Here is a 23,534-nt window from a genome sequence, read left to right as displayed (position 1 = left end):
TTGGCTTAATTCAAGATTTTTTTACTTAATTGAATATTTTTTTTTGCTTAATTCAGGATTTTTTTCACTTAATTGAATTTTTTTTAACTTAATTGAATTTTTTTTCAAAATTATACTTTGTTTCAGTGTAAATACATGAAAATATTTACATTTACAAAGAGAATTAAAGCCACAAGCGGCATTGAAAGGCCCTCGCCACGGACACGTCCAGTCCAAATATGTCCACTGTTCAGCAGGTGGCGCTCTAGCACCAAATTTTAATGTCTTCTAATGAACGGGTGTAGGCCTGGGAGATTGACAACAGATTAAAATTTGAGCAAATATTAGGCTATCTCCGAACTGATGCAGTTTTTGTAAAATGTAAATTTTTAGGGGGCGCTGTTGTGTGAAATGTAATTTTTTTTCTGATGAATAGATGTAGGCCTGGGAGTTTGACAGCTGGTTCAAATTTGAGCCAAATCAGTGTGGGTGTGTCCAAAATGTGCAGTCATTATTTCTGTGTTATTCTGATCGTATTGGACTGGTCCTGCCCACTGCAGATTGAACTGGTCTGAATGTGGAACCTGAACTAAAAGGATTGTTCATATCTTCAGTCTAATTTTTGCATTTTACATATTCATGCCCAGGGGCCAGACTGGACCCTTTGGTGGGCCGGATTTGGCCCCCGGGCCACATGTTTGACACCTGTGGCCTAGGCCTATCTGTGGGTGAAATTTGGTAAAGATGGTTGGAATAGTTTTACTGTAAAGCCGCTAACAAACAAACAAACAAACAAACAAAGTGATCACATAATAAAGGGATTACTGTTTTTTTTGTTTTTTTTTGCTATACAATAGATTTGCATGACATATTTAGTAAAGAACAGAAGTAAAGGTGTTCTGTCTTTATGAAAGTTGAGACCAAACCCACTCACTTGTATTCATGACTATCTTTAAGGGACATAACTAACAGCTTCAAACAGACGGAGCTTTCCACTCAAACTGAATTCCTGGACCTTCACATTCACTGGCGTTCGAAGGCCTTCTTGCCCCGTTATTTTATTTTTATTAAAACTCCCATTTCATACAGTTCCCAGCCGCTCTTCAAAACAGAGCATTTTCTGAAACCTAATATTGGCAGCAGGGCCTCGAGTGGAGAAAAAAAACACAAACCTGCCAACGCAGCCGTCAAATGAGGGAAGGAGGGAGCGAAGAAACAAGCTATGAGTGAGAAAAAAGGAGAAAATGGAGGCTGAAAACACGGTGAGAGCTGGATGGAGTCAATGTGAGGTGAAGGAGGACGCCGTGGCTGAAACCGGACCTCCTACTGGTGTTATTTGTGTGGACGTTGTGTATGATATTCTGTTCACACTTTCTTTTCTTATGTTCATCATTTAACAGGTCTTCTGTATTTTATTTCATTGTAGTTTTGTTTTTTTTCTCTCTTCTGCCCAGTTTTACTCAGTTCTGGTTCTAGCTACTGTTTCCATTATAATTATCTCCATGGTTGTTACTGTTGGTATTGTTGATATTTTCTTGTGAGAGTCTTCACCACCTTCTTCTTTCTTACCCCCCCCACCCACATCAGGGTCGACATTGAAATGTGGTTCAACTAAACTCATAACAAACACACTAGAATATCAAGGGGAGCTTCATATAGTCTGTGAAGTTTCCTTTGGCAAAGTAAATGTGTTCAGCACCAAAAGGAGATGGACAGGGGCGGACCTACTAGGGTGGCATAGGGGGCAAATGCCACCTTAAAACAAAGCCTTGCCACCCTGGCTGCCACCCCAGCTGGCAACTCGGAAATCAAGAAATAGTTCTAACAAATCGAACATTTGTGAGTACAAAGCTCTGATGTCTGAGTTCACTGAATGCAGCACGAGGTAACGACAGCTCCTAGAGCTTTGATTTGAACCTGAGTGGCACGAAGTGAGGAGGGAGCTGCAAGAAGAAGGCAGCAGTACGAAAGGACAAAGGCAAAAACTCATTTACTACATCAGATTTCTTCTTATCCCGGTACCGGAACAACATTCCAATATTCCAGCTTCATAGTAGCCGACCGTAGCGTTGGAAAAACCTCAGTCCTGTTCACCCACGTCTGCAGACCTGAAGCTTTAGCCCGTTTCTCTGATTCTTTTTCTAAATTGGACACCTGACAGACCCACAGGTCAACTGCCCCCCCACCCTCCCACAGGTCAACTGCCCCCCCACCCTCCCACAGGTCAACTGTCCCCCCCCCCCCCCCACAGGTCAACTGCCCCCCCCTCCCCCTTCTCCTGCTCTCACCTTTTCTGTGCGTGCGCCGCGTGGCACCATCACAGCATGCAGGGGGGGCACCTGCACAACAGGGGGGGCACTGTTGTACCAGTTCCTTGGCACACTGTGACAGATGGACTCAGTGTTTTTTAAGAGCTGGTGGCGTGGGGCCCCTCCCTCATGAAATACCACCTTGGGTGATTTCCCACTTGGCCCATGTGAGAAACCAGCCCTGACGCCTGTGAATGTTCAGTGGTGGTGGGAGGGGCTTCTGTCAGCCTGCCCCCCCCAGGGCAGCTGTGGATCCAATTGTAGTCAATCTCCACCAGAGTGTGAATGTGAGAGTGAATGAAGAATGGCTCATTAATGTAAAGGGCTGTGGGCTCCTTAAAAGCACTACAGAAATCTAATCCATCATTATTCTGAAGCAGAGGAGGACAAACGGTGCGTAAGGCGACAAAAGCTGTTCTACCTTCTATGTTCTGTTTGTATATGTGGATAAGCCTGACCCTGTGTTAACCCTGTGTATTCAGTATTTGGACTGAACATGAGCTAACGCTAGAGTAGCTGCTGATTCTGCAGAACGTTTGTGGATAAATAACATTAGAGCAATACCCTGAAATACCATGAAAAGATAAATAACTATTTGACACCAGTTACTGACATGTATTGACAGGATTAGTGGATCAGCAGGTATTAAACAGTTGTATCAGTAGATGGTTTAGGTCGATCATGGATGTTTGGGTCTTTATGGGTTCAGTTGTAAAACTGTTTGTGACCTAACATGGTTAAAACACTGTTGTTCTTTTTGTGGAATGCTTTTCTCTCCTGTAGTGAGCTCACATGTGTGCTGACTTATTCCAATACAACCTGTCTGCATGAGTTTGATTGACCAGGAAATATAAGATGTTGGTTTTCCTGAGGTCACTTTGGACTTTGTCTGCATTTGTTCCATAAAAACAGGAGCCATTGGTCTGATACATGCTGCACACACTGCATTTCCACACTGGCAAACATGTTTTAGGTTATATATTCAGGCTTGTGAAAGGACAGCACCTGAGTGGAAGTTCGATTCTTCTATTTCTGAAACTAATTCAGTACACACACTCCTGACATACGTTGCCCCCGCTCAAAATGTGACTGCCCCCCCCTCTTGCCACGACATTACTATTTTTGTGGATCCGCCCCTGCAGCCAGACTACCATTCTACTCTTAGGATGAGGGACAAGACAAGTTTAGAAAAAAAAAGAAATAAAAGAAGCCGGACCTCCTGGCCAGTGCTGAGCAGACCTACAGGGGCTCTAATCCCAGGATGAGGTGAACAGCAGCAGCAGCTCCAGTCTGTGACAAGCATCTGGGGATGAGTTTAAGGAAGACAGCCCCCCCCCATCCATTTACTGCTCTGTTCTTCTCTGCTTTCTCTTTCAGCTCGAGGAAGAAAAAAAAACTCAACCCAAACGTTCAGCCTCTGCTGCTGGACTGGAGCCGATCAGCTGGATCCAATTTACAGTAAATGATGTTGAGAGCTTCTCCAGGCCTTCGCAACCAGGTTTTAGCATGCTATGGGGGGGGTATTCCCTGGTGGAACTGAGCATCTCACAAATTCTTCCTCTAGGTTGGGGGGGGCTGTAGGAGACGGGGGCCATGCATGGGGCCAACATCCCCCTCAGCTCCAAAAATAGTCCTCAGAGCTGCAGAGCATGGACGTCAGCTGGAGTGAAAACACAAAAGATCCACAAACACACGAACGCCTCCACACTCTGCTCATAAACCAACTATGGAAGCGAAGGCAGAGCAGAGCTGACAAACTTTACACCAAGGTTCCAATAGTTTGGGATTTTCATTCTGGTTTTATTTTATTTAGTTTGGACTTTTTTTCTCTAATTCAGTTCGTTTTAATTCATTTTTAGAGCAGGTTTGATAGTTTTTATTAGTTTCTTTTTTTTCCCTAAATGCTTAGTTGTAGTTCAGTTGTAGTTCAGTTGTAGTTTAGTTGTAGTTCAGTTGTAGTTCAGTTGTAGTTCAGTTGTAGTTCAGTTGTAGTTCAGTTGTAGTTCAGTTGTAGTTTAGTTGTAGTTCAGTTGTAGTTCAGTTGTAGTTCAGTTGTAGTTCAGTTGTAGTTCAGTGGTCTCTTTTCTCTTCTTCTCTGTGCTCCTATTCAAATCAATCCCAGACAGGACTCTGCTGCTTTAGTCTCCATGTTTCCAGGTAGAGTGGGGACCAGAAGACGACTGGAAACCACAGTGAACACAAGTGACGGAGCAAAAAGTGTCGTATGGAGACAGCACAGAAAATTGCTAGAGCAAAATAAATCAATTTCGTATCGATCCGACATTGACAAAGACGAAAACGAAGGGAATTTGATCCATAATTTTATCCGTTTTAGTTAGTTTTGTAAATATACAATACAGTTTCAGTTAGTTATGTTTTTTTCTTTTCATTATAGTTTATATTTATTTCAGTTAATGAAAATGCTTTTACAGTTCTAGTTTTGGTCAAACCGGGCCCAGCATCATCTGTTCTTATCATTTGTACATACTGTATATGTTCTATTTTCTGTGCAGATGGAAATATAAAAGACAGTTAATGCAAACACAGCTGTTTGTACTCTTTTATTCCCTCACCCAATGAGAATTGATAAGGAATCAGAATTGTTAAATTCTTATCGACTCCCATCCCTAGTTGTCTGTAACATTTGATATAACCTGGTTATTACTGTAAATAAATAACACACAGATCCAAGTCCTTCTTACAGTTTTGGTTTTGTACTAATGGTATCAGTGCTTTTCAAACTGTGCACTGTAAAAAAAATCTGTAATTTAACAGAATTTTCACTGTTTATTTGACAGATTTTTCCTGTTTTTTTAAGATACAAGAAAATATCAGTGAAATGACAAAAACAGACTGTGATTTTATATGTCAAATGGAAAAGAACAGGAAAAAACTGGAACTGTGAAGAACCAAAAAATGTACATCTTTTAAAAGATTTTTTTTCTTTTTTCACAGAACAATACAGTTAAAATACATTTGCAAATGTATCGTAATTTCACAAATATTTCTTTTCTATTTATGAGATTAAACTGTTCATTTAAAGTTTAATACTGTAAAAAAAAAAAAAAAAAGGAAAACCAGATAAAATTACTGACAATTAACAGTAACAGAAGTATTAGTTCTGTCAGTTGAACCAGACTTGTTTGTTCATTGACAAATATCTTGTGTAATTACAGGAGGTTTCACAACAAAACTGTTGAATAAATGTATTTTTGTGAATGTATAACATGTATAAGCACTGATAAACTGTCCAAATACAGTTTTTATCAGTGGATTGGACAACTGAGTCTGACTGAAAATTATTTATATATATATATATATATATATATATATATATATATATATATATATATATATATATATATATTTATGGGGAATTGGATTGTTTTAATACATGAAAATATTCTTTATTAAACATTAAAAAGTCAAAAAAAAAAAAGTAAAATCTCACGTAAAGTTAGGGCAAAAAACTGTATTTGAATTATGGAAAATTATTGTATTTTTATTAGATGGTTATTTTCCATTATTTTACAGTATTTTTTTTGTTGCCCCTGCTGGCGGAATATTACTGTTTTTTTTTACGTTTGTTTTTTTTTTTTTTGTTTTTTTTTTTTACAGTGTACAGGGAACATGAACAGACTGTGTGCGTACGTCACTTCTCACCAACTCTTTCAAACTCTTCCATGAACTTCTCCACTTGTGAGCGAGTCCAGGGAATATCAGTGTCCTATGCTGTAAATTGCGCTCTTTAGGAACGTTTCTTTTTATTCCCACTCTGCAATAACACAGGATCATTTACACTCAGGCATGAATCCAATCAGACTGGGCTTCATCTGGAAGCAGGGCTTCTCTCACATGGCACACACATCACATTTCTTCAGGTTTGTCTTACTGCCGCTTATTACCTGCCAGAACCGCAAATAACCTCAGAAAGCATTTTAGAAAAAAATGCACCAGGCTCAACTCCATGAAGCACACGGATAATAACATAACATCTGCTGTTCGGAACGGGCTTTTGTCCAAAGCCGACAACAGCGTGACGAGTGGGCGCATTCTTAAACTGGGAGCTGCAGAGGAAATAAATGTGATTGGAGTTACCTGGCAGTGGTAGCTCAGTTATCTTCTTAAAAATAAATAAATAAATAAATAAATAAATAAAAAAACAAACAAATAAATAAATAAAAATACATAAAATAAATAAATAAAAATAACAATAAATAAATAAATAAAAATAAATAAAAAAACAAATAAATAAAATAAATAAATACTAAAAATAAAAAAAATAAAAAATAAATAAAATAATAAATAAATACATAAATATATAAGATAAAACATGAATAAATAAAAAAATAACAGTAAATAAATAAAATTTAAAAATAAATAAAAATCAAAACAAATAAATAAAATAAATAAATAAATAATAAATGTTTAACAAATAAATAAAATAAAAAATAAATAAATAAAATAAATAAATAAATAAATAAATAAATAAATGAATAAATAAATAAATAAATAAATAAATAAATAAATAAATAAAATAAAATAAAATAAAATAAATAAAATAAAATAAAATAAAATAAAATAAATAAATAAAAAAGTTGCGTTCTTTTCCCTGCAGACTGGACAGAAACTCTGCATAAATGCTGTGTTTTCCCAGCTTTAACCCTGGTGTCAGATGTGGTCACTCACTTTCTGCAGGTGCTGTAATCCGAACAGCGGCTCAGCGGAACGCGGATCACACAACCGGAAAACGCCACAAACAGAGCATGGTGGTCGCGGTCCAACTCCAGCCCCAGTACCCTCCTGTCCTCCCCCTGCACGTTACATCTAGGAACAGAGAGAAAGGAAAAAAAAAAAAAAAAACCCATCTGTTATGATCAGACACTTTCAATTTGGTTTCATTTTCAATGAGCGGCGCAGACGGCGGGCAGAGTCTGAAAATTATACAGAAAGGAGACTGAATGTACGTCCATGCAGATAGAGTTTTCAAGCTGTGCAGACAGAAAACAAAAGGAGACACAGGGAGGAAAAAAAACCCAGCAGCGCCTCCAGCAGAACAGAATGATGCAAAGAGTTACAATCGTGCAAAGATGGGGGGGCAGAAGCAGATCAAAGTAGAACACAAAGAAGCAGGAGAGGCTGAAACAGAAGGAGGCGGTGGAAAAGTGGAGGAACCACGTCAAGGAAAAAGGGCAAAAGGAGGTAAATAATACATGAACACAAGTGCGTACTTGTCGGGGTTGTAGACGTCCATGTCCTCCAGCAGCTGGCTGTTAAAGGAGGCGTTGGACCCCTGGGTGCTGGCCAGGATTTTCAGAACATGACCGTTATCTGAGCCCAGGAAAACCACCGTGTAGTTCTTATAGGGTCCGGCTGAGGTGTCCACCGCGATCTGGGTCAGCTTGAACCTGGAACACACACACACACACACACACACACACAGGGTCAAGGATGGACCACTACTGTTCATACCGCTGTGGGAACACACTGGACTGTGGAGGTCCAAACTGGTCTGGGTGGGTGGACCACATCTGGGCTGGTTCAGTCACATATATAGAGTCCATATGGTCTATACACCAGGGATGCACTGATACTGATACGAGTATCGGCATTGGCTCCAATACTCAGTGTGTGTACTTGTACTCATAAAAGTAATCTGATACAAATGCACCGATCCCACTTGTGTCCGTGTGCCATTCCCAGTTCAGTGCAGCAGGAACGAGGAGGAGGAAGAATGTGTGTGAGTGTGAAGAGTGTGGAGATGGAACCACAGAAATGATCCGAGTAACACTGACAGTACCGTTCACACACAGATACAGACGCAGCCTTCTGTCTGTAATCTGACTACATTCATCTGTTTTTAAGCTGATGGAGGATGAGTACCCAGACACAGAATACCAGCGGGAGTACGGAGCGGTGCGGACCGCCGCCAGCGGAAGTGCAAACCAAACCTGTCACTCATTTGTCTTTTCTCTTCCTGCTGAAGCTAAACTTTTAAACCTTCCAGAGAAAACACTAACATTAGTATCACAGTAGTGTTCCTCTGTCGTCTACAGGTTTGGTATTACTGACCTTCTTCTTCTTCTTCTTCATTAAACTTTCCTCTTCTTCGTGTTATTTGTCCAGTATGGTTAATTCAGAGCGGCGCCCCCTGGTGGATTAACTGACAAACGCTCATTCCAACACATGAAATGTCAGTAGCAGCACTTTGTTCCAGTCAGACTAATGACAACGACAATAAAGCACATTTACAAAAGGAACTAACAGCTGGAATGGGATTACTAAGGACTAGGATCAGTACTCAGTATCGGCAAGTACTCAGATGGAAGTACTCGTACTCGGTCTGGAAAAGGTGGTATGGGTGCATCCGTACTACACACACTGAACCAGGGCCACTTCTAGTCTGTCATATTAGGGGGGGGCTGACTGACATAACAGGTGGGACACTTGGTTGGTGTGGACAGACGATAGCAAAGCCCAACAGTGTCCTGAAGACGGACAGTCTGAACTGCAGTCCTGACGGCACTGAACAGAAGCAGTTTATTGAAGAATAAGAACCCTTTTATTGATCCCCAAAGAGGAATGCAGTTGTCTGGCAGCTCATGTGTGTTCATTTATTCTGTAATATAAAATATAAATGATTTTAAAAGTCCTTCGTGCATATTTCTTTTCATTGGATGAGCTTGAAAAATAAAAGAATGAAAACTAAATATTAATAAAATAAATTATTCTCACTGTGGTCAGAATTTCTCCAAACAGAAGGCCGTCTAGTCTGGTTCAAACTCAGACTGAAAAGTGGCACAGATAGAACAACAACTGGAACTGGGACAAAAGGACAAATAAAAGAAAAACATCATATTTGTTCATATGTCACAAACCAAAAAAGTCTGATTCAAATTCAATCTGAAAAGTGACAAATGACAAAGAGAACAACTGATCTGTCTTTTTCATCTCAAACCCTGAGCTTCAGACTCAAATGTCAGTAGAACTGTACACATATAAACCACCAGGACGGAATTAGTAGAATAAGTCATAGAATTAGTGACAGATCATTTACCCCTCACTCAGTTTCTGTTCCTTCCTTTGGCAACAGTTGACAGACTGTGTGTGTGTGTGTGTGTGTGTGTGTGTGTGTGTGTGTGTGTGTGTGTTTACTGGCATTGTGTTGCCCAGTGTGTGTGTTTTATTGGTGCTGCTTTAGTCAGTGTGTACGAACAGAACGTGATGCGAGTGTCCGCCGAAGCGGGTCGGCTGTTCTGCAGGAGCCCAGAGACAATGCCCTGCCCAAGAGCACGTCAGCAAACCACAGATCCAGTGAAACGCCCATAGACAGAATGGTGGCATGAAACAGAAACCCTGACAGGTGCAGCAGTGACCTGTACAGGTGTGACCTGTACAGGTGTGACCTGTACAGGTGCAGGTGTGACCTGTACAGGTGCAGGTGTGACCTGTACAGGTGTGACCTCTACAGGTGTGACCTGTACAGGTGCAGGTGTGACCTGTACAGGTGCAGCAGTGACCTGTACAGGTGTGACCTGTACAGGTGTGACCTGTACAGGTGTGACCTGTACAGGTGCAGCAGTGACCTGTACAGGTGTGACCTCTACAGGTGTGACCTCTACAGGTGTGACCTGTACAGGTGTGACCTGTACAGGTGTGACCTCTACAGGTGCAGCAGTGACCTGTACAGGTGTGACCTGTGCAGGTGTGACCTGTACAGGTGTGACCTCTACAGGTGTGACCTGTGCAGGTGTGACCTGTGCAGGTGTGACCTGTGCAGGTGTGACTTGTACAGGTGTGACCTGTACAGGTGCAGCAGTGACCTGTGCAGGTGCAGGAGGGACCAAGGAGGGACGCTGAACTCCCCACAGCTCAGAAACAGACAGTGAGCTGCTGTAAGAACCAATGAAGTGCTCAGGAAATGCAAAACAATGACGACAACCAATCACTGATGGAAGAGGGCGGGCTGTAGGCTGCCCATCCAATTACAGATAAGAGCCAATAGTAGTGTAGTCTGTTCTGTTTTTCTGTTGGATAAACGTTTTCCCTTAACTTTCGACTGGGTAGGCAAGACAGACATTTGGGTGGGCTGAGCCCCCCCCCCCCCCCCCCCCCCCCCGCCCACGCCTACCGCCGGCCCTGCACTGAACAATAAACAGAATGCATTTTCATGGAACATAAAGTTAAATGTGAGCAGAATTCAGAACCAGCAGGAGAAAACCAAGTTGGACCAGTATCTGACACATTCTGGTCTGACGTCAAACATGTGTCCCAGAGAACACAGACACAGGCTGAGTGGAAGTACCACCAGGGCTGTGGATCGGCAAGAATCAGGTGATACGATATAAATCACAATACTAGGATCACGACACAATATATCATGATATATCATGATACTGTTAACAAGGCGATTTTTTACTGGTTTTGTTTCTTTTTTTTTAAATGATTATTTCCTTAAACAATTGAATTCCAGCAGAACTCTGCACAAACACTGAAGACATTTTTCTTTGATCCCAACAGGATCTAATGTTCTATCACAGAATGTTCTGTGGTCTAGTCTGTCCTGGGGAGGCGGACCCTGGTACCAGGTCACCCACAAAAACCAACTCAAGTGCACATAGAGCCCAGTGGAGCTGCACCACTGTGGACTGAACATCTGAGCAGGAAGGAGAAATACTGCAGGTGGTTCCACCACAGAACCTCAGACTGGAGAACACTTTACAGTACCCCCCCCCATATCACACCAAGTGCAACCACAGTGTAGATATGTATGTAATATTTAGATTTAAATCTACATTTACATAAATACTACCGTACTTTCCAGGCAATGAGTCACACCTGAATATAAACCACACCTGAATATAAGCCACACCTGAATATAAACCGCACCTGACCTGAATATAAACCACACCTGAATATAAACCACACCTGAATATAAGCCACACCTGAATATAAGCCACACCTGAATATAAACCGCACCTGACCTGAATATAAACCACACCTGAATATAAGCCGCACCTGAGTATAAACCACACCTGAATATAAACCACACCTGAATATAAGCCGCACCTGAGTATAAACCACACCTGAATATAAACCACACCTGAATATAAGCCACACCTGACTATAAACCACACCTGAATATAAGCCACACCTGAATATAAGCCACACCTGAATATAAACCACACCTGAATATAAGCCACACCTGACTATAAACCACACCTGAATATAAGCCACACCTGAGTATAAACCACACCTGAATATAAACCACACCTGAATATAAGCCACACCTGACTATAAACCACACCTGAATATAAGCCACACCTGAATATAAACCACACCTGAATATAAGCCGCACCTGAATATAAGCCGCACCTGAATATAAGCCGCACCCATCGAATTTGAAAAGAAAAACATATTTATACACATATACTGCATCGCTGTATAAGCCACAGGGTTCAAAGAGTGAGAAAAAAGTGGTGGCTTATAGTGCGGACAGTACTGTATATAAATAACAGAGTTCGTTCTTCCTCTTTCTACTCTCTGTTTTCTGTCTTCCCTCCTCTTTCTTTTTGTATTTGCTGCTGTCATCTGTGTAATTTCCCCCTTATCTGATCTTATCTTGTTTTATCTGTCAAAACCTTTCTGTTTTTAGCCGTTGGCTGGAGTTCAGAGTGAGGAGGACTTTAAAAAAGGGAACATCAAAAGAAGCAGAATGTTGCAGAAGGCTGACTGGAGGAGTGGCCTGGCGGCGGCGTCAGGATTCAGCTCCATCAGCTCCATCCTGAACATCCACCAGACACTCAGATGGCTTTGACAACACTACTAGGATTCCATCTGGGACAGGTTTTTCCTCCACACTCTACTTCCTGTGGGTCGGTCACCTGGACCGCTCAGCGTCTTCACGTCGTGGCTGAGTTTGACCACAGACAGTTTGACCAGATAAAGCAGAACCTGAGTGGGACGGCTGATGGTGTGAAGCAGCAGAGCAGAATAGGGATGGAACCATTACCAGTACAACGATAAACAGCGGTAAAACTGCAGACGGTCAGTATTACCGTTTAAATTCTAATTATCATGATAACTGTGTTTTATTACCGCACTTTTAGGGGAAAACCCTACACTGTAAAAAAAAAAAAAAAATCTGTAATTGAACAGAATTTTCACTGTTTATTTGACAGATTTTTCCTGTATTTTTCAGATACAAGAAAATATCAATGAAATGACACAAACAGACTGTGATTTTACAGGTCAAATGGAAAAGAACAGGAAAAAACTGGAACTGTGAAGAACCAAAAAATGTACATCTTTTAAAAGAATTTTTTTCTTTTTTCACAGAACAATACAGTTAAAATACATTTGCAAACATATATTTTTGTGAATGTAGAACATGTATAAGCACTGATAAACTGTCCAAATACAGTTTTTATCAGTGGATTGGACAACTGAGTCTGACTGAAAATTATTTATATATATATTTATAGGGAATTGGATTGTTTTAATACATGTAAATATTCTTTATTAAACATTAAAAAGTCAAAATCTCCTGTAAAGTTAGGGCAAAAAACTGTATTTGAATTATGGAAAACTACCATATTTTTCTGACATGGTTATTTTCTGTTATTTAGCAGTATTTTTTCAGCACCGCTGCTGCTGGAATAATACTGTTTTTTTACTTTGTTTTTTTACAGTGTATGTAAAGATCTGCTTTTATGTCAAATATTTGAGTATAGTTTTAATTTATTACAATTGTAATTTTCTATACCTAATATTTGGAACCAATATTCACTTTTAAAGTCTGTGAAAAGGTTTGTTAAACATCTGTGTGTTATTGTGTGTTGTGTCCTATTGTTTTATGTATATTTATGGTATTTGATTAACCTGTTTTTTATCTTATAATTTAATCATGCTTTTAGATGTAAAACACTTTGGGCTTTGTTCTGATGTTGTAAAGTGCTATACAAATAAACTTTGATTTGATCTGATTTTTATACAATAAATTATATACATTTTTCAAATCGGATTTAAAAATATTTTTGTGTGTTTTCTGTCCTTTTGTGTTTTTATAGTAGGTTAAAGTGAAAAAATAATAGACAGATGATCTAGATGAAGTTGTGCTGAAAAAACAGATCCAAACATGGGTATAGTAAACATTTGTTTCTATAGTATATAAAGGCCAAATCAAAAGGACTGAAAAACAGACAGAATAGACTCAGACCACTAAGGGTTAATATGTGAATGTTTCTGACACAGAAGGGACAGTGGGACTATTATTATTATTATTATTATTATTATTATTATTATTATTATTATTATTATTATTTTAAATTATTATTAATTTATTTATTAATTTATTTATGTATTTATTTTTAAATACAACTTGGTTAAATTATTTCAGTGTGTGTTCATACTTTTTGAACATTTTGAGCACAGTTTTAACCAGTGTTCAGAACTCACAGCTCCTCCTTCAGCCTGAACTCTGTGCATGTGTGGATCCACTCTGTCTGTTTAAATCCAACAGTTTCCAGGTTGTTCCATACAGCAGAAACAGTTGAATCTGGTCCCAGTCATGTGTCTGTCCAATTAGATTCAATTCACATCAATATTTGTTGAGTTGTAATGAAATACTGCACTTGTTTGACATAGTTTGACTGGTCCTGTAAATTACTGTATGTTGTAACTATGTGTTGTGCTGTCTCTGGGCCAAGACTCCCTTGGAAAAGAGGTTCTTAATCTGAATGGGATTTTCTTCCTGGTTAAATAAAAAAAAAAATTAAATAAAAATTAAAAGTAAATGGGATTTTCAGTGTTCAGTGTAAATGTCCACAGAGTCCACATTCCACAGTGGATGTGGACAATTTAGTTCCACATACAAGAGATTGTTCTAAGCTACAGGTGGATCCAACTGGAGGAGAATCAGAGTCGTTTGGAATTTTGGATGAATTTTGGAAAATGTCTCAGTGATGACAGATGGAAAACTGTAGATGTTGTGACCTTGCTGTGACCTTGAACTTTGTCCTACTGGGACCAAAATGGACTGGGTTGGTCCCAGGGCCTAGGCCTATCTGTGGGGAAGATCTGGGAAAGATGGGTGGAATATATATAGTTCATATAAACTCAAAACAGAGAATAACTGATACAAATACATGATCACAAATATTAAATTATTTAACTCATTTTCTGACTGTCTTCGCCGCTACCGCTGCCACAATAATACTAGCAAATTAGGCTACTGCTATTATTATTATTATTATATATATTTTTGTATTATTACAACAATCCTTATTTCCCCCCTCACTCCCCCCTCTCTCTTTCTGCCTTTCATTCACACCCCCCTCTTCCCCTTTTCCCTCTCACCCCTAACCAAACTATAGTGTTTAGTTACTCTTTACATTTATGATCTTCTTCATTGGAATAAGATGTTGTCGTTGTTGTTTGTCAATACTCTGTCATTGTTGTTGTTTTTAGTTTGTTTGAGTTTCCCTTTGTTTGTTGTTGTTGTTGTTGTTTTTCTGTCCACATTGTCTTGTTAAGTATCACTAAAAAAAAAAAAAAAAAAAAAAAAAAAGATGGTTGGAATAGTTTTCCTGTAAAGTCGATAACACACAAACAAACAAACAAACACACAAAGCAACGTGATCCCAGTACCTCCTGGCAGAGGGAATAATATCGTGATAATCATGAGAACTGTGATCATCTGAGTCACAATAACTGTGATCTGAAATGTTCATATGCTTCCATCCCTGCAGTGGAATCAGTCCCTTCATGTGCCAAACCACCTCTTCTCATCTCACTTCCTCCGTCTCCTCCGTCTCCTCCGTCTCCTAACTCCTCGGTCCCGCTGTTGCATCCGCCCACGGCCGTTCAATCCGTCCCTCCTTTCTGTTGTGTGGACACTTTTCCTGCAGCCTCCCTTTTGTTCCTCTACTTTTTGTATTCAGAGGAGGTCCAGAGCGCTGCTGCTGGATCTGTGAGGCCCGTCCTGTTCCATATTCATACAGATGCACACAGTCAACCTGGGAACCGCACAGTACAACTGCAGCGCTCTGGAGCCCACGGCGGAGCGGCTGGGGAGTCCGAGCCCAGCTGAAGGGCACCTTTAGACCAGCACTTCACCCTGTGTTCTCTCCACCCGGGTTCCCATGCACGACACAGAATTTCAACCAACACAGAACTGCACATGCTTTTCTGCTTTCTCCTGCTTTTGTCCGCTTTACTTTACTTTTAATCCTGCTGCTTTTATTTTTTATTTATTTTTTTGGGATTTTAATCTTAATGCTTTTATTTTTGGACAAACTTTTTATTCATTCTTTTAAAACAGTTTTAAGTGGCCCTAAAACTTTGTTGGGGATATTTGATCTGACGAGTGCAGCGATCTCAGTCTTGGAAATATTTTTCCACGTCTAGAGGATTTAGAAAAACAACCGCTCACTGCAAAAACTGCTGAAGGTATCTACAAGAAATCAGTGCGTTACAAGCAAAGATTTTTACGCTAGAAACAGAGAAAGGACTTCACCAGATGCTCCCAGTGTCATCCAGTGGTAAGAACTCTGAAGGAACTTTCAGAAAGAAGGGCGACCAAATGTCTGAATTCCAGCTGAACCACACAGTTTCCTGTCCACATCCATCCACAGACCAAAGCGCTGTCATGTGGAATACAGTTGGAGCTACACCACAGAAAAATGAAACTGGGTGGTGGTATCATTGGACCTTCTACGCCACTACCCAAAACAAACCTTACAAACACATTTCTAGCACTATCACAGCTGAATGTGTCTGAGTGACAAACAAACAGAGAACTGAAGGAGTACGCTACAAAGCAGGAGTCATGAAGACAGACACAGAGAAGGAATCTGTGCCACAGTCCAGGACATCTGTCTCCTAGGAGATGCTGTTATCAGTGAGATAGACAGCAGCACAGTCTGAACATGCAGCTACCCCAGTGCCACTGGGCAAGACACAACAACTGTTCTACCCCAGCCTGGATCCAAACCCCATGGAGTCCAGCAGCTGATTGAACATGTGGGTGCAGTGCACATCAGAAAGACACAATCTGAGCTCCTGAAAAGGATTTAGTTCAGCTGTTTGAAGTGTTTGATACAGTTTGGATTCAGTCCTTCATTAGTGGACCGCCACACAGCTCGACTCTGGAACAGTCGTCCTGATGACGTCACACAGACCTGAGCTGTGACAGTGTTTCAGTCCAGCCTGAAAACAGCTGTTCAACGGAAAGGGTTCCATCTGACCTCTGACCTCTGACTTTGTTTTAACTGATTATTATTACCTCCGCCAAGGAGGTTATGTTTCTGCCAGGGTTTGTCTGTCTGTCTGTCTGTTTGTCTGTCCGTTAGTGTGCAACATAACTCAAAAAGTTATGGACAGATTTTGATGAAATTTTCAGGGTTTGTTGGAAATGGGATAAGGAAGAAATGATTAAATTTTGGTGGTGATCGGGGGTGGGGGGGCCCACGGGGGGGGCACTGATCAGCCTTGGCGGAGGTCTGCGCTCTCCGAGTGCTTCTAGTTGATTATGTTTTAATTGTAATTGTGTGTTTTTAACCGGTCTCTTTTCCATTTTTACCTTACTGTAACCTATTGTCGTCATGTGGCGTCCGGCGGTGGCGTCTGTCGTTGTCGTCTGTCATCATCTGTCATCATCTGTCATCATCTGTCGTTGTCATCTGTCATCATCTGTCATCATCTGTCGTTGTCGTCTGTCATCGTCTGTCATCATCTGTCATCATCTGTCGTTGTCGTCTGTCATCATCTGTCATCATCTGTCGTTGTCATCTGTCATCATCTGTCATCATCTGTCGTTGTCGTCTGTCATCGTCTGTCATCATCTGTTGTTGTCGTCTGTCATCGTCTGTCATCATCTGTCGTTGTCGTCTGTCATCATCTGTCATCATCTGTCGTTGTCGTCTGTCATCGTCTGTCATCATCTGTCGTTGTCGTCTGTCATCATCTGTCATCATCTGTCATCATCTGTCGTTGTCGTCTGTCATCGTCTGTCATCATCTGTCGTTGTCGTCTGTCATCATCTGTCATCATCTGTCATCATCTGTCGTTGTCGTCTGTCATCGTCTGTTGTCGTCTGTCGTCTGTTACAAAACTTTCAATCCTCTTCTTCTCCGAAACTACAATTCCGATTGACTTCAAACTTGGTCTACAGCTTCTTTACAATGATGTCAACAAAAGTTAGTGAAATTATTTGGATCTGGATCTGATTCTGGATTTGGTGCCACTTTGAAAAATGTTCCCATTCTAACAGATAGGAAGTGGTTGATCCAATAAATCAGTATCAATGAAATCAAGTGTGAATTTGAATTTTTGACAGATCTGATTGAATATGAGCAAAACATGGACTATTTCTGTAATAGAATAAATACACAGAACTGGGGGAGAATAAATGGATCTGGATACATTTACCTAAGCTTTGAATGTGGACGCTCAGATACAGGGCCAGTGGTCCTATTTTCTGTAAAACACTGTGAATTGCCCTGTGTATGAATTGTGCTTCACTAATACATCCGCTTCGCCAGCAGACTTCCGTTAAAGAAACCACCACATGTTGGCATTCACATCCCTCCTAGACTTTTCTACGAGGACAAAAGCTGCAGCTCCGTGGCCTCAGCGGCTCCTCGTTCACTCCCTGATGGTTCCGTGGAGAACGGCGTGTTTACCCGTGTAGACTCCACTGGCACGCCGCTGCTGTGACTCGCAGCGCTGCGTGCTTCACTTCTGGTTCCATTTCATTCAACTGGCTTTGTGTCTGGAGACAGAGGAGGCAGATGTGAGGATTCTGGCACCAGATGTGGACGTCTGTCAGCCTGGATCTGCTTCAGGAGGCATGAGGAGAATCCTGGACGGACTGGGTGTGTTCATGTGTGTTCATGTGTGTTCATGTGTGTTCACGTGTGTTCACGTGTGTTCATGTGTGTTCATGTGTGTTCATGTGTGTTCATGTGTGTTCACGTGTGTTCACGTGTGTTCACGTGTGTTCACGTGTGTTCATGTGTGTTCACGTGTGTTCACGTGTGTTCATGTGTGTTCATGTGTGTTCACGTGTGTTCATGTGTGTTCATGTGTGTTCACGTGTGTTCACGTGTGTTCACGTGTGTTCATGTGTGTTCATGTGTGTTCATGTGTGTGGCTGAGGCGTGTCTTTTGTTTGTTTAAGTTGTGTGTATATCGGTTCAAATGTGCTCACAGCTCTTCTGTGTGTCTGTGTTCATATTAAATCAGTCTCAGTGAATCCAAAGGAACTTTGTGTTGGTAAATGACAGTTGTTCAAATGGACAGGATTTCAGTTCTGTTCAACATGTTGATGCTCATATGAACTATGTTTTCAGCTCCATGTCACATCCGTCCACTGACACATTTAGTGTTTTTGTGTCAGCTGGGATTGTTTTAGATCCACAATACCAACATTTATGAAGAAGAGCACAATTAGCAATAGGAAGTCTAGAAGTTTATTCCTAATAAAGTACTGGGACTGACCAGAGCATCATGGGTAATGTCACGTCCGTCCACCAGCAAAAGTTTTCACATCCACGTGCTATTCCAAATCCAATATTTATGAAAATAGAGCTTCCACTGTCAGAGAATATCAGTAGTCTGTGCACAAATGGATTAGCATTATTTACACACACTTCTGTGACTGTAGGACAACTGTTTTGGACACAAATGGACACTCATTTGAGCCCCGAAGGACATTTTAGCTGACATACATGTCTGTGGACAGACTGGGTGTGTTCATGTGTGTGGCTGACGTGTGTCTTCTGTTTGTTTAACCCTTTCATGCATAAATTATGAGAACCTTAGATTTTTTTTCCTGAGTGCTTTTATTCCTCCATAGGCATGAATAAAAAACAATGTGATCTAGTTGTTTTTTTTTTTTCATGGAGTTACAAAAATGTCCATGCATTTAATTTTTTAAGTAAAGGAACATGTTTAAAACCCAATATCAGAAATTGATATTAAAACAATGAAATAAAATCTGATGTTTTCTCACATTTAAAGATATTCTAATGCTAATTATTACTCTTTTCATGGAGATAATATGCAAAAAAAAAAACAAAAAAAACTTTTTTTTCTAACAAATAACAATTGATTTCCACTCAAACATGTTAGTGCAGATCAGGTTTATCAAGAACAGCAAAGTTCCAGTAATGATATGAATGTCAGTGTATGTGATGGTGCATTAGTGTCCACTGTGTCGGCTGATCTGGAACTAACACAACAAAACTAATGAATATACAAGAGAACAGCTGGAGAAGAACTGACCACTGGAGTGACCACTGTGCATGAAAGGGTTAAGTGTGTGTACATGCACGTCCCCTGACAGCTGAGGACTGAAGACATCCACAGCAAAACACCTCCTCTACTGAGGGACAGGAGGTGTGCTTTAGCTCAGTACGAAACACCTGCAGTCCTGCCTCTGGGTGCAGACTGGAACACAGCATTAAACTTTAACTTTAAACTTTCATAAAATATGTATCCTGTGAAAAAGTGGGTGGAGGGGATAAACATCATGCATGTATCAGGGAACCATTTCTTATTTCTGTGTTTAACATGTGGCTAAAATACAACCTAAAAAAAATTAAAAATCAGTAGAAAAATGGCTCAATACATGTACACGTCCAGTAATTTAGTTTTTTTTTTTTTTTTTTTTATCTCCTGTTGTTGAGAGGCTCCACTATGGATCTTCTCTAACCCCATACTGTGTGTGAAGAACACACACACACACACACATTAAATTTTGGTGGTGATTGGGCCACCCCCCATCACCACCAAAATCTAATCATTTCTTCCTTGTGCCAGTATCAACATTTCCTAAAAATTTCATGAAAATCCATCCATAACTTTTTGAGTTATCTTGCCAACAAACAAACAAACAAACAAACAAACAAACAAACAAACAAACAAACAAACACAAACAAAGCAAAGTGATCACAGTACCTCCTGGTGGAGGTAATAACTTGACAATTTTTTTGATGTAAGCCGACAATGAGCTTCCCCTGTCTGAAAGACGAGCAGCCGACACTGTTTATGACTCTGTCTGTGAAACGTGCTCTATAAATAAAATATACTTACTTACTTAATTCATGTGTTTAAACTCAAACATGCATGTGTGTGTATTGTTGCACAAGTGTCAGACGGTACCTGCTGGTCGTACGGGTGAAGTACGGTCTGTCGTTGATGGAGGGAACAGACTCGTCCATGAGTGGAAAGGATTTGATAAAAGTGAGGGTGTCATCAGGGAAAGTGGTGGACGACTTGTAGGCAGCAGCTGAGCCTTCACCTGCACAGCAGCCAGGCCTGAGAAACAACAGCACACACACACACACACACACACACACACACACACACACATACATAAGGTGAACCCGGTTCCGTGGGCACAGATGTAAAAACACTGGCAGCTGTTTGTTTTTGAGCAGAGCAGGAGGGAAAACAGGTGCATCTGCTTCTTTTTGTGTTGGCAGACGTCTGAGAACAGTCAGTGTAGCAGCTGCAGAGCACAGCGCTGTCAGCAGCAGATAAACACGTCCATGGAAGTGGCAGCACTGGGCTGTTTACAGCAGCGTCTCCTACCTGGGTTTGGGGACCTGCTCCTCTGGAACCGGCGTCCAGGCCGACTCGCTGTTCTTCTGCTCCTTGAATTTTCCGCTGAAGGCCTTCTCGATGTCGTCCATGTAGAAGGCACACACCGCTGAACCTGTGATACTGCAGACGGAGAGAGAGAGAGAGAGAGAGAGAGAGAGAGAGAGAGAGAGAGAGAGAGAGAGAGAGAGAGAGAGAGAGAGAGTGAGTGGAGGACGGCCTTAAAAAGAGCACAACTCTGCACCAAGGTCAAAAGAGTTTAGGATTTTTCATTCTAGTTCAGTTTTATTTAGTTTGGACTTTTTTTTCTCTAATTCAGTTCATTTTAATTTGTTTTTAGAGCAGGTTCGATAGTTTTTATTAGTTTTTGTTTTTTTTCTAAATGTGTAGTTGTAGTTTAGTGGTAGTTTAGTTGTAGTTCAGTTGTAGTTTAGTTGTAGTTCAGTTGTAGTTCAGTTGTAGTTTAGTTGTAGTTCAGTTGTAGTTCAGTTTTAGTTTAGTTGTAGTTCAGTTGTAGTTCAGTTGTAGTTCAGTTGTAGTTTAGTTTTGGTTTAGTTGTAGTTTAGTTGTAGTTCAGTTGTAGTTCAGTTGTAGTTCAGTTGTAGTTTAGCTGTAGTTCAGTTGTAGTTTAGTTGTAGTTCAGTTGTAGTTCAATTGTAGTTTAGTTGTAGTTCAGTTGTAGTTCAGTTGTAGTTCAGTTTTAGTTTAGTTGTAGTTCAGTTGTAGTTCAGTTGTAGTTCAGTTGTAGTTTAGCTGTAGTTCAGTTGTAGTTTAGTTGTAGTTCAGTTGTAGTTCAGTTGTAGTTCAGTTGTAGTTCAGTTGTAGTTCAGTTGTAGTTCAGTTGTAGTTCAGTGGTCTCTTTTCTCTTCTTCTCTGTGCTCCTATTCAAATCAATCCCAGACAGGACTCTGCTGCTTTAGTCTCCATGTTTCCAGGTAGAGTGGGGACCAGAAGACGACTGGAAACCACAAGTGAACACAAGTGACGGAGCAAAAAGTGTCGTATGGAGACAGCACAGAAAACTGAGAGAGACAAAGAAATCCATTTAACATCAATCTGACATTGACAAAGACCAAAACCAAGGGAATTTGATCCAGAATTTGTATCTGTTTTAGTTAGTTTTATAAACACACAATACAGTATGTTTTAATTTTAATTATAGTTTTTATTCATTTCAGTTAACGAAAATGTTTTTTTTATTGTAGTTTTGGTCATTTTGTTAGTTTCATTAAAGATAATAACCTTGCTGTGCACAAACACACACTCATAGAAATCCTATTCGAACCAATGTCTGCTTATTCTGTTCAAATGAATGCACTGATTGTGATTTTAATTTAACTGGTTCATAAGGATATCTAACAAAAAAAAAACAAACAGAAAAAACACCCTCTAATCCTCATACAATGATTGAGAAAAGAAATAAGTGTGAAAAAAATAATGACAGAATTGACTCATAACTTTCATCACAAATCTAATTAATCCTTTTGTCTCTGGAAAACTTTGCACTCTTCCCTCTACTTTCTGTTTTTATTGATATTACAGATCTGTTACAGTGTCTGTTAGTTTGGGTGTTTGTTTGATATACTGACAAAAAGCGTCTACTCCATATGTGAGCACAGTTCTGAGGACACCAGAGGACAATGAGCTGATGGAACAGAGTCCATGATTGGATCTGGGACAACATGTCCTTACTGCTGATTGGACCAGGACAAATGAGGACATCTGATTGGCTCTGTGGAAACAGACACGCCCATATTTACTACCTCAGTACTGTGGACGTAGACATTGCCTAAAGCACAGGTGTCAAACATGCGGCCCAGGGGCCAAATCCAGCCCGCAAAAGGGTCCAGTCCGACCCCTGGCATGAATGTGTGAAATGCAAAAATGACACTGAAGATGTGAATTATTTTAGTTCAGGTTCCACATTTAATCTGCAGTGGGTCAGATCAGTCTAATACTATCAGAATAACCTATAAACACTCACAACTCCACAGTTTTCTCTTTGTAAATGTAAAACTTTTCATGTTATTTTACTGTATTTACACTAAAACAAACTATCATTTCACAAAAACGTGAATAACCTGAACAAATATGAACATTTTGAAATGTCTGAAGTGCAAGTTTTCCAGTATTCTGCCTGTTCTTAAATGTTTTGTGTGTTTGCAGATCCACTGTGATGTAATGTACATGTGTTGTAATGTATATGTGTAAATGATAAACTGAGGCAGACTATCGTTAAAATTGCTCTTAGTTTTCTTAAGAAATTTCAGTTTGTTCATGATATTCACATTATTTTAAAGGATAGTTGATAGACGTAAACATTTTTAATTGCATAATTTTACTTTTTTGCTCTAAAACATAGAGGAAAGTTGGGAGTTGACATTATTTCTGTATTATTCTGTTATTATTTGACTGGTGCGGCCCACTGCAGGTCAAATCGGGCTGAATGTGGAACTGAACTAACAGGAGTTTGACGGCCCTGGCCTAAAGTTAAAAACATACCGTATCATACTCCCTGACCGCTACAGTGGACTGATGTCACATAATCCAGAACACAGATAAAAGCTTCAAGAAGTGAGCCAAGCACAAAACTGAATGAAACTGAATGTCAGGATATCCTCTTCTGTACCACTTCTGTTC

At 40.2% G+C, this 23,534-nt stretch overlaps 1 protein-coding gene across 1 annotated transcript in view; it reads right to left on the bottom strand.

The window, feature by feature from the left end:
• LOC115415836 (semaphorin-6D-like) overlaps nucleotides 1-23,534 on the bottom strand; it is a 211,175-nt gene that overhangs the window by 131,833 nt on the left and 55,808 nt on the right. The window contains 4 exon segments of the mRNA XM_030129485.1: nucleotides 6,978-7,115; nucleotides 7,520-7,696; nucleotides 20,454-20,609; nucleotides 20,886-21,017. Coding sequence (XP_029985345.1) covers nucleotides 6,978-7,115; nucleotides 7,520-7,696; nucleotides 20,454-20,609; nucleotides 20,886-21,017 — 603 coding nt within the window.

This window comes from Sphaeramia orbicularis, unplaced genomic scaffold (assembly GCF_902148855.1).
Source record: "Sphaeramia orbicularis unplaced genomic scaffold, fSphaOr1.1, whole genome shotgun sequence".
NCBI classification, from domain to species: Eukaryota; Metazoa; Chordata; class Actinopteri; order Kurtiformes; family Apogonidae; genus Sphaeramia; species Sphaeramia orbicularis.
The sequence above is the reverse complement of the archived record's forward strand: the minus strand, read 5'-3'. Positions and strand labels throughout refer to the sequence as shown.